This window comes from Aptenodytes patagonicus, chromosome 2, assembly GCF_965638725.1.
Source record: "Aptenodytes patagonicus chromosome 2, bAptPat1.pri.cur, whole genome shotgun sequence".
Lineage (NCBI taxonomy): Eukaryota > Metazoa > Chordata > Aves > Sphenisciformes > Spheniscidae > Aptenodytes > Aptenodytes patagonicus.
Genome location: NC_134950.1, coordinates 17,436,242 through 17,455,380, shown reverse-complemented (window position 1 = coordinate 17,455,380; position 19,139 = coordinate 17,436,242). Strand labels below are relative to the sequence as shown.

Sequence of the window (19,139 nt, the reverse complement as noted above, 5' to 3'; positions counted from 1 at the left end):
AGGCTAACCCAAATATGCCACTTGACATTGAGGAAACAAAGAAGGTGAGGAGGAGAGAAAGAAAGAGAGAAGGAGAGAAGGAGAGAAGGATGGAGGGACAGAGGGTTCAGACTGAGGCTTATTATATTGATGCTAGGAGGCCAGAGTGGGTATTTCTGTGGTCTATTGTGTACTTAGTTTGACTGGATGCAATTGCAGGGGCTTACATATGATGGCCCAGCATAGTAGTTCTGTCAATGATATAATTTTATATCTTTTCATACACACTTTTATTCTTGGGAGACCAGAAAATTAATATGTTCCTCTATGTTAAGGAAAGAAAGTCCACAGTTGATTCATAGTTCCCACAGATTCTGCCAGGTACTCTGGAGTTTCTTGTCAACTTTTAGCTCGACTGCAAATAAGTCAAGGAGGATGAGAGGTCAGAATAAAAGATGTTGGTGGGCTTTATTTATTTCGGGGTTTGCTGTTTGTTTTTTTGTTTGTTTGTTTTTGTTTTTGTTTTTTAAAGACAGTGAACAGTAATGTGTCTCATATAACCATCTGTCTATGTCCTTTATTTCCAAACATTTCAAAGGAAAGTATTTGAAATGATCACTGATTATGAAAGGTATGTTCCTTCTTTTTCAAATCACACCTGGATCTAATCCCTTCAGATACATCTCTACTGCTCATCCTGCCCTCTCCTGTTATCTCTGTCTATCATTTTGCTTTATTGCAATGATAGGTTGCTAATAATTTCTATTTTAGGTTTCAAATTACAAATCCACAATGAAGCACTTAAGTATGTGGTCTGATATTTAGAGGTACTAAGTATGCAGATGTTTCATCAGGAAGCTAAAAAGGAGCTACTGGGCAATCAAAATTTTTGAAAATTGGATACTAGGTAGAACCAGATCTGAAAATGTTGATTGCAGGGTTATACACATTCACAAAGACTACAAGAACAGAAATGGAGATTGCCCTGATGTGATTATCATTTAAGTACATCTGTTCTCTCACGTCAAGGAATGATGCATGAAATGAATGTAACGTAATGAGTTTTCATTTCTTTGCTAGCTGGGTATAAAGACAGGTAGCTTTATAGAAAGTCAGAAAAACAGGAATTGAAAGAAAAAATTCTCACTGAATGAAGCTGCCTTGATGCAGCTCTTAAAAAAGTAGATCTGGCCATGGGAAAGGAGATTCCAGCGAACTAAAACTCTAGGGCCTAGCCTAACTTCTTTCAATATTTCTGATTTCACAAAATAAAGCCTCAGATTCAAAAAAAGATGAGTATCAAATTCAAGGTAGCAAGTTTATGTTTTGTTCTAAAATGCTGATTTCTGTGGTTGAAGGTAGAATTTTCCCACACTTGTCAGTGATTTGGGAGCTTGAGTTCTATTAATCAGCATGTTATTTTAGCCTAGAAAGGAACTATGTGAGGAGTCAGTCATACGTGCAAACTGAATTCTATTGGTGATCTTCCATTTTATGTTTAATCATTCTCTATCATAGCTGAAATGCATTGTACACCATCTGTTAGCATTAGTAGTGCAAAACCTTTTGGCAAACAATGTATAAGGACAGCAGCTGATACCATATATAGTGATTTTGAATTTCCCAATTTATGGCACCAAATCAATGATAAAAAATGCTACATATTTTCATAATATGCATGAGAAGTATATACTATATTTTGCATAGTTAAAAATCCATAGGAATTGCATAGTACATTTCTATATAATCTTTTTGTAATAACGCTGCTGCTGAACAAAGGTACTGAACACTTGAAAAATTAACAGACTACAGAGTAGCTATAATGTAGCCAAAAAAAATTGTTATACTTAGCTTGAATTAACAGACTACAAAGTAGCTATGATCCAGCCAAAACCAGTTACACATAGCTTGAATTTCTATTTTGTAAATTACCTCTTGCTTGTGTGCAAGCCAGAAAAAAGAGGTGTGTAATTGCTTCATTTATTTTCTATAATAACTCAAGGGACAAGAAGGGCCTGAAAATTCTTTTATGTTTTTCATTACATATCTTTACATAAGTACATATAGGAGGGAATTTCTATATGAAGTAGCATTCTAATGCATCATACCTGAAGGTAAATTATGTCAACGGCTGAATACATTTTACTACAGGGTGATTCTGGGCTGTATTTCTATAGCAGCCCTTCATTGCATTACCAGTTTTCAGATATTTTCCTAGCTGTCAAAGTGTTACTCAGCTAGTTACTTTCTCAGAGAATAGATTCTGTTACAGGTGGGACCGAGCAGGGTACAACAATGGCCTCAGAGTTTCTCCAGGCAGTTTACTATAGCTCCTGGCTTGCTGACAGAGACACTTAATGGAAGCAGAAAGATCAAGTGTCTTTACATCAATTTAAGAAAGGGGAAAAAACACACACACACACACAAAAAAAAACCCAAACAAAAAAAAAAAGAGGAAAACAATAGTTTCTATTTATATCCTATAAATACGTGTTAGAGTTCATAGTCCCAGTGCCAAGAAATTGATTAAAAAAATGGATGGATGATATATTCCAACTCTTCAAGCATGGCTAAAGTGAGCTTGATTATAAACAAGATCCTTCCTGGAACATACATACAATACTATGAACTTCCGGACTTCAGGAATACACATGCCAGCTCATTTACTTCAGTGTCTGTGTGAAAACTGTAGGCAATTGTGAAAACTGCAATAGGGAAGTAGCTTTCTGTCAGTTCAGAGAACTGAGTCAGCATTTCTCCTATGCAAAAGTATGAAAAGGAATCCGTCCATAAAACTTGCAGATATAAATTCAACTATAGTGAAATTCAAGAGTAACTAATAATGTCTTGGCAGAATTTGAACAAGCATACCTTAGAAGGACCAGAAAGATTATGATTAAGTTTTTCAGAATTTAAAGAATTTGGCATTATTAAAGTAAAGGTCATAAAACATTTGTGTCTGGATGGTACTGTAGACAGTAGAGTTTTAAATATTTTGGTTTCAGATGTGAGTCTATGCACCTGAATGACTGCATGAAAAGCAAACATTTTAACTTGGATAAGGTTATATTTGTACACATTTTTGTGGGACATTTAGTTTTATTATGTATAGAGATCAGGGGAAAAAAATCCAGAATCTTTTGTTAAAAATGTCTTACCTTCATAGTAAACTTTAAACCCGTGAGCACTAACTGCAAAGTCACTTGTCAAGCGCAGTGAAAATACAGATTTTGTACTTGTCACAGGTGGAGGAAGATGAAATCCTGTTAACCTAAGAAACAAAAAGCACAACTCACAGTTAATGATCTGAAAAATAAAACTGTGTGTGACAGGTTGCTGTTCCAAACAATATTTCATCACGGAAAGGTCAACTGACTTAAAAATATATAGTTTATATTACTTGAGAAAATTGTTTTTATATGATAGTTTAAGGAATCAATATAAAATTTTAACAGCTTTCATGGACACTGAACCAGGTAAGGTACATCAGTTTGAGGAAACTCTACTTAATAGAGATGATAGTAGATAGAGAAACTGGACTTTAAAAATGGTCCAGATTATCAGTAGATGAAAAAAAGCCCCACAAACCGCCAGCCAATTTACACTCTTTAGGGTTATGTTCAAACATCTATTGCATTATATATTTTACACAGACTTCTTTGAAACTTTGTAGTGGATGAATTTTCTACAGCAATATGATGAAAGAAAGGGGACCATGATTCACTTTAATGAGGGAATTTAAGATTATTTAAACTATGTACTTTAGCCTCAGAGAAGATATTTCTGCTTTCAACTCAAAGAGGAAATCCAAAGAGCATCATTGTGAAATCATACATCCATAAAGAAAGCTCTCTTGCAAGGAATTACAGGGTTGTGAGGTTTTTTTGGTTGGTTGGTTGGTTGGTTGGTTTTGTTTTGTTTTATTAAACCCACTATGTTTGAGACACAGATGAAAGGACAATTTTTGTGTATTCATAGCACTGTTGATATGCTCTACTGATACTCAGCTCTACATATTGTTTTCAGTTGACGTACATATGGTAACACTTACCTTCTCTATTCTAGGAGAATAACCTCATCAGGGTTCATACCAGACCAACAAAACCCATAGTACTTACCTGTCAAAAATATGTAAAGAACAAGCTGAATAATTTAGCTGTGTATACTCACCAGTGAAATCTAGACATACCTTTGGAGCCCAGTTAGCCATGAGTGGCAAATTGTGTAGCAGATTAGGATGATTTATTTTATTAATGATTAACATGAAATTGTTTTCATGTGTTTGTAGCCAAGCCCTATCTTTACTTATTACTTTGAATTTAGAATTCTAGAAAAATTTAGGTCAGAAGGGACCTGTGGAGGTCAGATAGTCCAACCTCTTGCTCAAAGTAGTCTTAACATGAGAGTTAGTCCAGGTTGCTCAAGATTTACCTTTTCCCTTTCCATTCTTAGAATAAATTCACCATTTCTTTTTTTTTTTTTTTAATACATACATTCATGACCATGTTTTGATTTGTTATATGTGAAATATAGAATTTAGTGTACACACAGACAAACAACCTCCAAAACTCTTCACTACTTTGTTAAACACCTACTGTAAAACAGCTATGTATTCAATAAGACTCACAGAGACATTTGTTTGCAATACATTTTTATAGGATTCCAGAACACCCAATTCATAAGTTAGTCTTGTGGACAGTTACAAAAAAGATGTAAACACTGATATTTTTTACTGGAAGAAAAGGTATGTGTTTTTAATTTTGCTTGATATAAGTACTGCAAACACCAATGTTTTTTAAAGTTGCTTTAATGCATTTTCTGCTGCTTGTACTGAAATTCAGTCTCAGCCTTGTTCTGAAATGAACCGTAAGTTATGTCTTGCCATTAGCAGTATTTGTAGTCTCACCAGAAGGAAGGACAGAGCGTGATGAGAAGCCCAGAATTCAAAAGGTCAGGAAATTATTTCCTAAAAAATTATTGTAATTGGAATATTAGCATTTATTTTAATGTTTTATTTATTGTTAACGTTAAGATACCTTTAGATGAGTTCTATATAGTGTACCAGTAATTTACCATGTGACTCATTTGCTGTGGGGATCATAACAAGTTTTATATTGTTCTCTGATGACTATCTACTCGGTGTTCTTAACAGACACCCTAAATTAATGGGTGTTATATTGTTGTTTATGCTTGAGCAATCTTTGGCAAAAAAACCAAAACCAAAAACAAAAAACCAACACAATAGTCTGTCTCTTTTTTTTCCAGGGAATATTCATTCATTACCCTATGCCCTTACTGAAACCATTGTTAAAGACATTGCAATAGTCAATGTATACTATTGGTTACAATCATGACAGGTATGAAAGCCAAATGATAAAATAATATTACTCACAGCATAATGACCAGAAAATTGAAAAACATGAACAAAAGTAACAATGACAGTTGAAGAAGTGTATATACAGTTCTATATATATGCAGCGTCATCAGTGTGTGTATCCAGAAACATATTCTTTGTTTTGTCATTGGCATCTTCATGAATAATGTCATCAAAACAAGACTAGATTAAATAATTTATATTAATATGCAAAGATGGAGAATTATTTACAGAATATTTAGGATTTAGGAAATAAATTCTTTTATTTGATTATAAGTATATATTTTTATTCTAACAATAAAAGAAATTAATAAAATGCTTCCCTCTCCCAAATAGGCATATGCATAATTCTTTGACAAGTCAATATCAGTGCAATTTTCCCATAGCTTATTCATAAACCAATAAATACATTAATTCATTGGTAAGTATCACCACTTGAAAGTAAGCTGACCTACCATAAAACTAAGCCAATAATTTGAATAAAACTTTAATTTGCAGCACACAGCAGGTCTAGCTGGTATGTATTTAGCTACTCAATGATTTGAGGGAATTGTGGTTATAAACTCATATCCAGCAGAGAAGAAATACACATTTATCCCAAATTATTTAATTTTATGACTGGTACATATGCACAGCTTAGATGGGTAGGGGATTTTTAAAACGAACATATATGTTACTAGCATGGCAAGCATTACAGCTCCTCATGCAAAACAGATCATTATTAGAGCCATTTGATACCATTTAGCTTTCAGGGGTGTGCCTTTTGTCACCATCATTATGCTGCATTTACTCAGAAAGGTTCAGCTTGTTTCTTTAATTTGGTTGCTACACTTAATTTTATATGAAAAAATGCAGAGGTTTTATTTGTGGTTTAGTGGATGCAAAATTATTTAAAATTTTTAACAAGTAAAAACACAACAACGTGTGAATATCACTTGGTAAAATACTATAATTTATCAAAAGGGAATGTAATATAATTTGCTCAGACAACTGAAGTAACCTAATACTTGAGTATTATTCATTGGGTACTACAGGACATTGATCTTAGAACTTAAGTCTCATTTGTGTGTAAAACTCTACAAAAAGTTGTAAATGTTAGCTAGAATAGTTTTCTTTGCCATTTAAAATGAAACATAGCAAGTACATAATAACTGCAGGAGAGAGATGTCAGGTAAGCAGCAAAACGCCTGTAAAATAATCTATGTGCATAGGTCTGATTGTCACTTATTCAGGCCAGTCACAACTAAATGGCTAACTTAAAGAGAGTACCCTGGCAAAAGCAAAACTTATAGGTGGGACGCTTATGCAAAACAAGTAGTCATCTCCTTAAGCTGGTATCATCTGCATATTAAACAAATTTAAAATTCAAATTTCCTGTAGTAACTGAGATTTTTTTTTTCCCTACAGCAATTTTCTCTCACATTCCATTTGCATATTTCATTCCATTTGCATCAACTTTTTTCAAATTTAAAATACCTAATGGAGTGATTCAGGTGTCTTGTTACTGCTATTTTAGACACCGTGAGGTATTTGAGACATCAGCACGGAGCTGGTAGATATGACATTGGACCAACATGAGACCCATGGTCTTCTGGAGAGCTGGAGGCTGGGCAGGATCCCTTAGGGATTCTAGATGTGCCTACATGTTATGTTAGGCACTTCAATCACCCCTTTATAGTCTACCACTTTGGCAGAAGAAATGTATACTAAGACAGGTGGTCGTCTTTTTTTTTTTTTGTTGTTGTTGTGGGATTTTCATTCACCCAGTCCTTATCCTCTTTCCATTTTCGGTTTTGGAATTGGCTTATTTAGTGTTCCATGAAATACATAGAGATCCCATAAGCAACTGATACTGGCTCCTGTGGTGAGAAACCATGGGAAACAAAAGACAATATCTACAGAAGTCTGAGAAGGAAATATACTTATTTCTGTCTCAACTCTTAAAAAAAAATGAAATTTTGAATTGCAACTTTCTACTGGAATATTTGATTGAGGTGCTGCAGTTCAGCTACAGAATGCTCTCCAACATACAACAGTGATACAAATTTGTAAATTAATACACTGCATATTAATGCGTATGTTTGCTTTGTTCTTGCTGGTGTCTTAGCAAGCTTGTCAGGTACCTTTTGTCAGGTACCACAGGAAATAGACACATTATGTGTCCACCTAGTAGACTTTGAAGTTGTGAATGTGAAGTATGAAATTAGTTGGGTGGATATCCAAAGACTACAGATAATTCTGGTAGTGCAGGAAAAGGTTGAGAGATATTTTTATTCATTCAGCTCCTCTACATCAGAAAGATCAGATGTTCTTCCTGAAAAACTTCTTGTCTATAGAAATTCTGAAACTCCAGTAGTAAATTAAAAATCTCAGGTGGAAACATAATATGTATTTAGAATTTAGATATTATTTGCTTGCAAAGTTACGGTGTTTTGTAAAGTAGTTTCAGTAACGTGAATATGGCAATGTTTTTATAATCACCTCACTGTATAAGAATGAATGGAGAACAGAAACACTTGGTAACTGGGAGCCAGAGAAAAGGGCATATGAGATATGGTTAAAGATATGTGTATAAATAACCCCAAGTAGACCCAAGACTGAGGAGAAGAAAATCTCCATCATCACCATCATACTCCTTGGCAAAGAGTTCATCCTGCAGGTTGTTTACCACAACTACCCCCTGGTGCCACCTTTATCCTCCTGAGGAAAACCAAAGCTGTTGAGGATCCAGAGGGACATCAGAAGGGTGAGAACACCACCAGAGAAAAGAGGTAGATTCTAGGAAGTTTCTGTACAATTTTAACTGTATTATCAATAAAATTTTTCTGTAATAATTAGTTACTTGGACTATGAGTGTTAGTAATATTGTAAGTGGATTAGTAATAAAAACTGTTATATTCACTGTTATATTTTTATTTGTTAAGACTTCTTGGCAAAATAAGACAGATTTTATTTCAGTCCTCAGATCTAAATACTCAGGATGCAAGCGCAGAAAATTTCCCGATGTACAAATGAAATGACTAAAGGTTGTCTGTTTCCAGCTGAGACTAGTTTTGAAGGAATCTGTGTCATATGTGGGGAAGTTCTCTGACTCCATCCTTATACTTTTTTTCAGTAATGGAAAAGGTCAAATGCAGTCTGCAACAAAACATTGTCTTATGTCTGCAGGAATTTCTAAATATTCTGTCACCATTAATTAAAATATAATAAATAAATTCTAAGAAATGTTGATTATGTTTGAATCTATATGAAAATCTGTAGTAATATTTTTTGGTTTTATAAGGGACTGAAAATTACATAATTATTTTCTTTCAAATACACCATTTACAGGGTGTGTCACTGTGTCTCTTCTTTCTATGAGTTACTATGTTTCGGCACATGCTGTAGATTCACAAAAAAAAAATGTGCATACAATAATAAACAGTTGAATCTCTGTCTGTTTTCCTTTTTCTTAAGTGAATTTTAAAAGACACTTCAAGAGTAGTTATAATCTCTCTCACTCTCTCTTTTTTAGTCATCTATATCATCATTTAGTAATGACAAATCATCCTAGATTTATGGTTTCTAAGCTTTTAAGGGTTCTGACTGGAAATTTCTGAAGTTTTATCAATCATTTCTGCTTCTACTGTGATCCTTGGGATAAACCTTTAATCATATATCAAGTGAACTTTTAGCTGCATGCTGGACTTTAAACTCACAAGCCCTTAAGGAAAGACAAGCTCCCAACTGCAGGATTAAATTAGAGCAATCTTTTCATAAGTGCAAAGTTAAAATGATGGAAAGCAGGCTTGATTCGTCATACAAAAGTACTCCTAGATAAATTGTTTACTTGAGATTGTAGTGTGATAAATGACAGCATTTCCTCATTGCCTGTGTATCTTTGATAGTTGCTGTCTGACAAAACATTGATTATTCTTTTAAATATGTAATTTTTAAAAAATGTATTTTAAAGGCTTCTTTTTTTTTTTTCCCCAGGTTCACAAAATTCTAGCTTTTCTACAGTCTGTTACTAATTTCCAAAGAAAATACAGTTAATCTGGAATATTTCAGTTTGGGTTGGGTAGAATACAAGGAGATTCACGAAAAGATCCTTTAAGTGAATAGTAGTCTTTCGCTTGATCTCAATAAACTTTGGATTAGCTCATAGGAATTTTACAACAGGAAGAATTCTAGGCTAATCTGAAAGGTGTAAGAAATGCTTGTCCTTAATTTATATAAAATAATGCAGAAACATAAAACATGTCAATGTGTCAACTTATTATAACTTTGTAAAATTAGAAAGAGTATCAAAATCCATCCATTCTTTTAGTTTGATCTCCAAAGAACTGTTTTCCCTTAATGTCAAACAGAGAAGATGGATTCTGAAAAAGAATAGGCATAATAAGCAAAATGCCAAGTATAAAATAAAAGTAGGTAAAATGAATTTTTTGTACTTTCACTGAGAATCTTCCCCACAGATAAAGCCAAACTTTCTGAAGACAACAGAAATGTTATTCCATATTTAGCTGTTTTCAGGAAATTGAAATATCTGATATATTCAAAGCACAGATACAATATTTCTAATTATAGCTTTTGCTTTTATAATATTAATGCAACTTTTCTTTTTCTTCCGCTATGAAATTTTGGTCCTGATGATACATATACAACTTGATAATCTTCAAAGAATATTATTCTTCAAATCCATAGTACGTAAACAAATGAAACTGCATAACCAGTGGATTTCTCCCATTAAACTAAATACAAACCTTCTACCAATGGTGTTATTTGCTGCTATGTCCAGTAACTTATTACATACTGTTTATGCAGACGCTACCATTTAATGCTTACCAAATAAATATAACTTAAACTTAGTAAGGTACTGCTGGGGCTTGGCCTTGTTGGACTACATGCTGATGAATTCATTATTAGCTGGTGGAGTCCTGTCTGTGTGTTTGTGCATTCACATACACTTCTATTCATTTTCTAAGTAGCAGATGATTAGATTTAACATCTGACTAGCCTAATGTTACACTGATTCAATTTCAAATTTAGTGAAATCAGGTCTTTTGCCTGCCAAACTCTTGTTTAACATTTTCCCACTAGCTCTGATTATTGGAAAGGGGGGGGGGGGGGGGGGGGGGGGGGGAATCATAGATGCCCTCAGCAGAAGGAATTGCTTATTTGCATTTTCTAAGATAAAAGCATGCTATTTTCAGCCAATTTGCTACTGCATTTGTTGTGATCAGCATCTGGTTGACTGAAATAAAAGGATTCTTCAGTATTTTTTCTAGGCACAGTTTTATTTTTGTCTTCTAATACTCATCAAATATTTGTTTCTGAGGGCCCTAGCCCCTTACTTGTACATGTCATGGAATTTTCTTATTTTCAGTACTGAGATATTGAAAAGAAAATATGATTACCTAATAAAGTATGAATTTTAAATGTTCAGTGTGTTCAATTTGGCATCCCAGATTCTGACTGCCATGTTAAAATTACATATTTCCCTATTGGCATATTTCTGGTTGCCCTCTTTCATGGCAATGCAAAATCTAGCATCTGTTTCCCTTTCAGTCTGTTTTGTGGTCTTTTTTATTTGTGTTTCTTCCATAATGATTCATCAGACATGTAGGCATCTCTGATCTCTGAACAGCAGGCTAAGCATCTACCAGTAGAAAGTTCCAAAAGAACTGAAAACTAGTTAAGTAGCAGTAGCAGTCAGTCATAATAGGTAGTCAACAGAAAAACTAGGAAAGGCAAGGTAATACACTTTTAAAAATTAAGATATGCATTTCACTACCAAGATCTTTGATGACATCTATGACATTAAAAACATTATTTAAACATCAGTGGTGCTCTTCTGTTTATGAAGGAGTTAAAGAATTAAATTACTTTAAAAAATGTTACCTACAACTGTTATCTACATATACCTTTGCTTCTGAATAAGACCATTCACCTTTAAAGTAGCCCAGAACATATTGATCCAATACTTCTCCTCCTTCGCTAAAATTGAATAGTCCATATTCCACACACGAAGTCATACAGGTCATTCAGTCTGAAGTATATCTCATGCTATTGGATTCCTATATCAAATTCCACAGCCTAATGCTTGAGATTCAGCTCTAATCATTTTAGCATCTTTTACTTTCTCAGTGTCCACTATAAACTAGGATGAATACCACAAGAGAAAGGAGATTTGTTTTCACTCTTGTTTTGGCTTTCCCATGCAGTTTACTAAAATTACATTAGTGTTCCCAAATAAATAAATAGAAAACTTGTCCTACTGAAAATATGAAAAATACACAGGAAAGTTACTATAAAAAGATTGCCTGGATATCCCAAAATATTCATTCCACAACACAAGATAACAGGATAATTCAGGTTCGAAGAGACCTCAGGAGGTCTCTATTCCAGCCTCTTGCTCAAAGTGGGGTCAGGTCTGAGGTCAGACCAGGTTGCTCAGGGCTTTATACAGTTAAGTCTTGAATATCTACAAGGATGGAGGTGGCCCAGCCTCTCTGTGTAGTCAGATCCAATGCTTAATTGTCTGTGAGACATACTATGTCAGATTCAAATTATTCTGTGTGATAATAGCCTCTTTCTCCTGATCTAAGTAACATAGCTAAGTGATCACAAATACCACAGGAGAGAGGACCTTGCATTTCTAACATGCTTATTCTCACAACACACACTGAAGTTGGAAAGTGCTGTTCTCCCAGTGAAGGAACAGGTCCAAAGAGCAAGAGACCAGGATTCAGACTTGTTTTAAAAGCCCTAAACTGTAGAGAGACAGTTCTTTTTCACAGTCCTTAATTTAAATAAAATCATAACATAGAATGGTTTGGGTTGGAAGTGACCTTTAAAGGTCATCTAGTCCAACCCTCCTGCAATGAGCAGGACATCTTTCACGAAATCAGGTTGCTCAGAGCCCCATCCAACCTGACCTTGAATGTTTTCAGGTATGGGGCATCTACCACCTCTCTGGGCAACCTGTTCCAGTGTTTCACCACCCTCAGTGTAAAAAATTTCTTCTTTATATCTGGTCTAAATCTACCCTCTTTTAGTTTAAAACCATTACCTCTTGTCCTATCACTACAGGCCCTACTAAAAAGTCTGTCCCCATCTTTCTTATAAGCCCCTTTAAGTACTGAAAGGCCACAATAAGGTCTCCCCAGAGCCTCTAGTTGAGGGGAGGGGGAAAAAAACAAAGCTCAGAGGACGATACTAAGGAAATATAGAGGTTGCCAAAGTTGAGAAACACAATGTCTAACATGTCAACCTACAAAACTGATGGTGAAAGATAAATTTCACTGTAGAACTCCTAGAACAAATGAATGAATTTTATTCTTTACCACCACTCCAGTAAAAATAAACTGATTCCTATGTAAACCAGCTATAAACCTTTGTTAGTACATATTACTATTTATTTCTTGTACAGATCTTACAAAAGTATTTCTACATTTGCACAAAGACACCCTACTTTCCTTAGTTTCCAATATAAATTTGGGGTGGGTTTTCAGAGGTTTTTTTTAAAAATTTATATCTTGTTTAGATAGAAAAATGATAAAAATGAAGTTTCACATTAAAGAAAGAGAATATTTTAAAATGAGTACACCAGAATATTTCTGAGAGTAAAAAACTACTATTTACATTGTACATATGAATTTGAATTTCTGAATATGAGTCCTATATCTAATCTGATGGATCACATCAACAATATTTCCGTGATTATATATTTCTGACTGTTCTATTAACCGTCAGAGCAAAACTAGTTTCCCTTTAACTCTTCAATGCTGTGGCCTTTTCTCACATCCATATTCTATGCACCCATCTATGCCTCCATGCCTTTCTGACCTTTGAGCAGAACAGACCGTGTCCAAACAGCAAGTTCCAAGAGCACCAAAAGCTAAAAAGTCAAGGAGCAACAGTAGTTAATCCAAGAGAGGATCAAATACGCTCCAGAAGAATTCTGATGAATTGGATTACACAATCGCTCATGATGGCAATCAAGCCACTACTCACACTTATTAATGAATTTTGGAGGGAGAAATAATGAATTACACTTTGCATTTCTATCTTTTTGCAGATATGCTCTAACTATTTTTCCAGCATTATATTAGAAAGTAAAATAGTCCAGAATAATTAAAATTGTAATAGAATATTCCTTTTTAATCCTTCCTACTTCAAACTTTTTTCCATTGACCCAGTACATATTTTCTTATAGTACTCAAATAATCAAGCATCATGCTCTTTTTGCTAGTGTTCTGCTATACTTTATTAGAAAAATAACTATTTTAATTTAAAGAAAAGCTACTAATTCTTTCATAATAATAGAAAGAATTCTATAAAATTTAAAAGTGGCAAATTAAAACTGATAAGATGAAGTTCAATTACCTTGTTGAACTAGCTCTTTTATTAATCCAAGAGTTTAGAAGGATTCAGAAAGGGATTGGACATGTAACTAATAGGTAAATTCAGAGTTTAGCAGTATATCAGTGGAAGAATTGCTAGAGTTTTAGGAGGGATATGAAAATCTCACAATTCAAGAAATCAATCAATTTCTAGGCAGTGAGTTAAAGTGAGTCTCTGTAATATGTGTATTTCATGTGTGCATTGGGTGCAGGTATCAAGGTTTTGGTAGTGGTAGAGGTTCTGTGAGGAGAGGCCAGGGACTGCCCTGTGCTGGACACAGCTGGTTCCAGCCAGCTCCACAACAGACCCACTGCAGGACACAGTTGAGCCTGTCAGCAAATCTGGTGGTGCCTCTGTGAAAACATATTTAAGAAGGGGCAAAATGCTGCACATGCAGTGAAGAGTGAGGAAAAAAAAAGTGTGAAAAACAGACCTGTGAACATCAAGGTCAGAGAAGGAGGAAGAGGAGGTGCTCCAGGCAATGTGGCAGAGATTTCCCTGCAGTTCATGGAGGACCATGCTAGAGCGCATATCCACACTGTAGCCCATGGAGGACCCTACACAAGAGTAGACATATATTCCCTCAAGTAATTGCAGGCAATGGAGAGGACCCACATTGGAGCAGCCCATGGAGGACCCAGGCTGGAGCAGGGAAAAGTTTGAGGAGAAAGGAGCAGTAGAGAGGAACTGTTATGGATCAACCACAACCCCACATTCCCATCTCCCCTGTGCTACTCAGGGAGGGGAAAGATAGAGGAGATAATAATGGAGTGAAGTTGAGCCTGGGAAGAACAGGGTGGGGATGGGGGGAAGGTGTTTTAGTTTTTGTCTTTGTTTCTCACCATCCAACACTCTTTCTAACTGGCAATTAATTAGATTAATTTTCCCCAAGTTGAGTCTGTTTGGCCTGTGACAGTAATTGGTAAGTGATCTCCCTGTCTTTATCTTGACCCAGGAGTTTTTTCATCTTATTTTGTCTTGCTGTCCTGTTGTTGAGGGGGATTGATGGAGTGGCTGGGTGGGCATCTGGCAGCCAGCCAAGGTCAACCCACCGCAATCTCTAATGTTCTTTCTTACATACTAGTTCAGAAGAAACATTTTTGAAATTTCAAAAGTGTATGGAAAGGGAAAACACTTCCCTACTGAGTAATAGACAACAAAGTCTGAATCTAATTAGTGTTTAAGTTTTTGGATGTGCATGTGTGCATGCACATGTACATGTTGAGAAGTTATTAAAGGTGTTGAATTGCAGCTGAGAGTATTGCAAGCTCGATCTGCAGTGTCCTGGTAAAATTCAACTGATGTTTGATCTTCCAATTTTCCTTCCAAGGAAGCAGTTACTTACCCATTGAATTAGGTAGAAAGTAAGGAATGAAAAGATTTCTTTAAAAGAATTCCAATTCAAATATGAATAGGAGTAACACCTGCACTTTTTATATGTCTATTCAATCAGTTTAAAATAAGTAAATAGAATTTGTCCTAATAGCCTTTAAAACAAAGCAAACGAGATTGAGCAGAAGTGGCTGACTGGGTTCAAGTTTTACTCTCACTGAAAATATTAATAAAAATATCTTATACTTTATTCAACAATTCATTAATAAATTGACATATGATTTATGAACTAATTTATTTTTGTCAAATGATAATTTTTCCCTGTCAAAATGCAAAACTGCTCACGCGATCTTTACTTTAAAATAATGATCATAGGTCAAGGCTGAACATTTTTAATTGAACATCTGCTTTGAACTAAACAATAAATTACTCATCAGGTTCTAACATGATCATTATATTCTTTACAAAGCATGTTTCTAAAAACTGCCACCATCTATTATCAGTGTGAAACTTTTATTATACAACTCTCCACTTTTTTTAGCATCAGAAATGAAACAGACTTTATAAATAATTTTGTTTCCTATAGCATTCAATTTATTTTAATACATAAAAAATAGCAAGAAGAACTTCAAACAGTAAGTAAGAAGAACCAGATATCTCACTACCATACAAATAGTCTTTAAAAATCTCTAGGGTGAGGATTTGCCTGCTTCTTGGATAGAAAAACTGATCAGAAGAAAACATATCAAAACAATTACTTTAAGGGCACTTGAAAACATTCTAGGTCCTTAAAGTAACAAGAATTAAAAAATGATGAAGCAAGCAGTACATATTTTTAGCCTCTAGCAGCTAGAACATTATGACAACATAGTTTATTCTCCTCATCTTCTGAAAGCTGGGTAAAGATGTACAGTACATTATAGCAGATCTTGGAGCTTTCTAAACACCAAAGGAGGGGACCCTGCTCCTTCCGATTTTCCCACAGTTCTGACACTGACTTCACACTGGTTCTAGTGATTTGCACACTCCTCTGTGAATTGGTTCATTTAACCACCCTGATGAAGAACTAATCCATTAAAAATAAACCCAAGTCAATTCAGTTAGCAAAGGGAAGTATATCCACAAAGGGATATGCCTGATGAGTGCCAGAGCCAATGGCAGTGATCACACAGCCATTGTCAGAGGAATATGGGAGCCAGATTTGCTTCTATAAGTGACAACAAGCTTTTCGATGAGCTCAACTATCTTTTGTAACTTTGCCTTAATGTGTGAAAATAGCACAATATGGAAAGGAGAGATGCCATATTTTGCTTATCACCATTGTAGGTGCCAGGAACTTCCAGAACAGCTTCAACTTATACTAAATATTCTGTGGAGTTTTGGAATTCATCCATGAGCAAAATGCTTGTGACATTATCACCACACATGTTATTTCTGTTCTGGTACAGAGATAAAGTTGTAGCAGCAGGGCATGTGAAGGAGGAAAAGCTATCTGCATATATTTCAGAATCTATGCTTTTAACATGAAAAACTCACTGTCTTAGAATATAAAGTCATCATTGAGTAACAGCAACAAATATAATAAATCCTATCAATTCATCAGCTAAATTAGCGGGAAAACAGACTGCAATAGCTAAAAAAAACCCTCCAAAAACCATGGACTTTATTTCATTCTTTTTCTTCCAGAAAACTTGCACTCTGAGTCAAAAGCGACCTACTTTTCTCACAGGCCCCTGTTCACTTCAAAGGAGAAAATATAGGCAGAGTACACAGCAGAGAGCAAGAGACAGAAGTCCAGAGGATACTAGAGGAAGGTGTCTCTCCTCCAACACTGAGTATTGGTATCTTTCTACAGAGAGGTCTGGAGCGTACGGTGCTTCAAGGCAGACCCTGGATACACTGCAGTAGAGAAAGAAGTATGTATAAAGATTTTATTTTTCACCACTGCAGTGAGAAATTAAGCTCTCAATTTCCCATATCCATTCTGAAATGCCCTTGGGGGGGGCAGGTAGAGGAGCAGCAAAACTTTATAGTTGCATGGGAGGGGAAGGGATTCAGAACACAGGAAAAAAATGGAAAAACATAGGGCAACAGAGACAACCAAATAAAACACAAAGTGGAGGAGGAGAAGAAAGCCAGGATATAATGGAAAAGATTTTTCAGTTGGAGATCTAAAATTCTGAGACAGACAGATCTGGGAAAAAAGCTGTGACACTTGAGACACTATTTATCCCATCAAACCATAAATGAGACCCTATAATGATCTTTACAAAACCAGAAAAGTAAAGGGTTGTAAATTAATATATCTATTACATAAACACTATATATATACTACATAAGCATAAAGAATATAACCATGCCATTTTTAGTCTCATAGCAGGTAAGTATTTAGTTCCATATTGATCATTATATTTAAAATGCTGTAACAAAATTTCTGGCAGAAAAGTGAAAAGCATGTTTAAGAAAATCATATTTAAGTTTAAAATAGAAAATAAGGTCTGTCTTCCAAGGGAGAAAAATCTCAATTAAAAATTTGGAGTTGGAAAATGTAGATTTTCCTTTTTAATTTTTCTCCTTCCCCTACAGATAGTCAATGCATGTGATTTTCTCCCTTTCCATCCCCACAAAACAAAAAGGAGAAGACTTTCTAGGAAGAAAAAACTCTCCACAGAATAATTAGGTTTCAGATTTGTTAAAAAAGTATTTCAATAATTAAGTATAATTTTTCAAATTAATTGACTGGTCTCTTCAAACATCTTCTATGATATGAAAAAAAAAGGAAAAAATAGCAATTATGAGAGGAATTTTTTGTTACATGAAAAATAGTGAAACATTTTAAATCCAGTATAATATAACAGAAGGGTGTCAGGTACCTTATTCTAACCTCCACTTTTGGAAATCTTCCCTTAACTTCAATCCAGTTGGCGGCTGGTCACGAGCGGTGTTCCCCAGGGCTCAGTACTGGGGCCGGTCTTGTTTAATATCTTTATTGATGATCTGGATGAGGGGATTGAGTGCACCCTCAGTAAGTTTGCAGACGACACCAAGTTGGGTGGGAGTGTTGATCTGCTCGAGGGTAGGAAGGCTCTGCAGAGGGACCTGGACAGGCTGGATCGATGGGCCGAGGCCAACTGTATGAGGTTCAACAAGGCCAAGTGCCGGGTCCTGCACTTCGGCCACAACAACCCCATGCAGCGCTACAGGCTTGGGGAAGAGTGGCTGGAAAGCTGCCCAGCAGAGAAGGACCTGGGGGTGTTGGTCGACAGCCGGCTGAACATGAGCCGGCAGTGTGCCCAGGCGGCCAAGAAGGCCAATGGCATCCTGGCCTGTATCAGAACTAGTGTGGCCAGTAGGAGTAGGGAAGTGATCGTGCCCCTGTACTCAGCACTGGTGAGGCCGCACCTCGAATACTGTGTTCAGTTTTGGGCCCCTCACTACAAGAAGGACGTTGAGGTGCTGGAGCGTGTCCAGAGAAGGGCAACGAGGCTGGTGAGGGGTCTGGAGAACAAGTCTGATGAGGAGCGGCTGAGGGAACTGGGGTTGTTCAGCCTGGAGAAAAGGAGGCTGAGGGGAGACCTCATCGCTCTCTACAACTCCCTGAAAGGAGGTTGTAGCGAGGTGGGTGTTGGTCTTTTCTCCGAAGTAACAAGCGATAGGACGAGAGGAAATGGCCTCAAGTTGCGGCAGGGGAGGTTTAGATTGGATGTAAGGAAAAATTTCTTTACTGAAAGAGTGGTGAAACATTGGAACAGGCTGCCCAGGGAAGTGGTGGAGTCCCCATCCCTGGAGGTTTTTAAAAGACGTGTAGATGAGGCGCTTAGGGACATGGTTTAGTGGGCATGGTGGTGTTGGGTTGACGGTTGGACTCGATGATCTTAGAGGTCTTTTCCAACCTCAATGATTCTATGATTCTATGATTAACTGATCTACAAAAAGAGAAATCTTTCAAAAAATAAAAAAGATGTAAAATTAATTAAAAAATAATATATCTTTCCCATTACCACTTTTTATATACATTTATCACCCCTACACCAGAGACTCTTAGTGCCCATTGGGCAGTGGATTT

The 19,139-nt window shown here is 35.8% G+C and overlaps 1 protein-coding gene across 1 annotated transcript in view; it reads right to left on the bottom strand.

Annotated features, from left to right (window-relative positions):
* Positions 1 to 19,139, bottom strand: part of CSMD3 (CUB and Sushi multiple domains 3) — an 823,344-nt gene that overhangs the window by 695,613 nt on the left and 108,592 nt on the right. Inside the window, exon 3 of the mRNA XM_076329214.1 lies at positions 3,138 to 3,250. Coding sequence (XP_076185329.1) covers positions 3,138 to 3,250 — 113 coding nt within the window. The remainder of the gene's footprint in view (positions 1 to 3,137; positions 3,251 to 19,139) is intronic.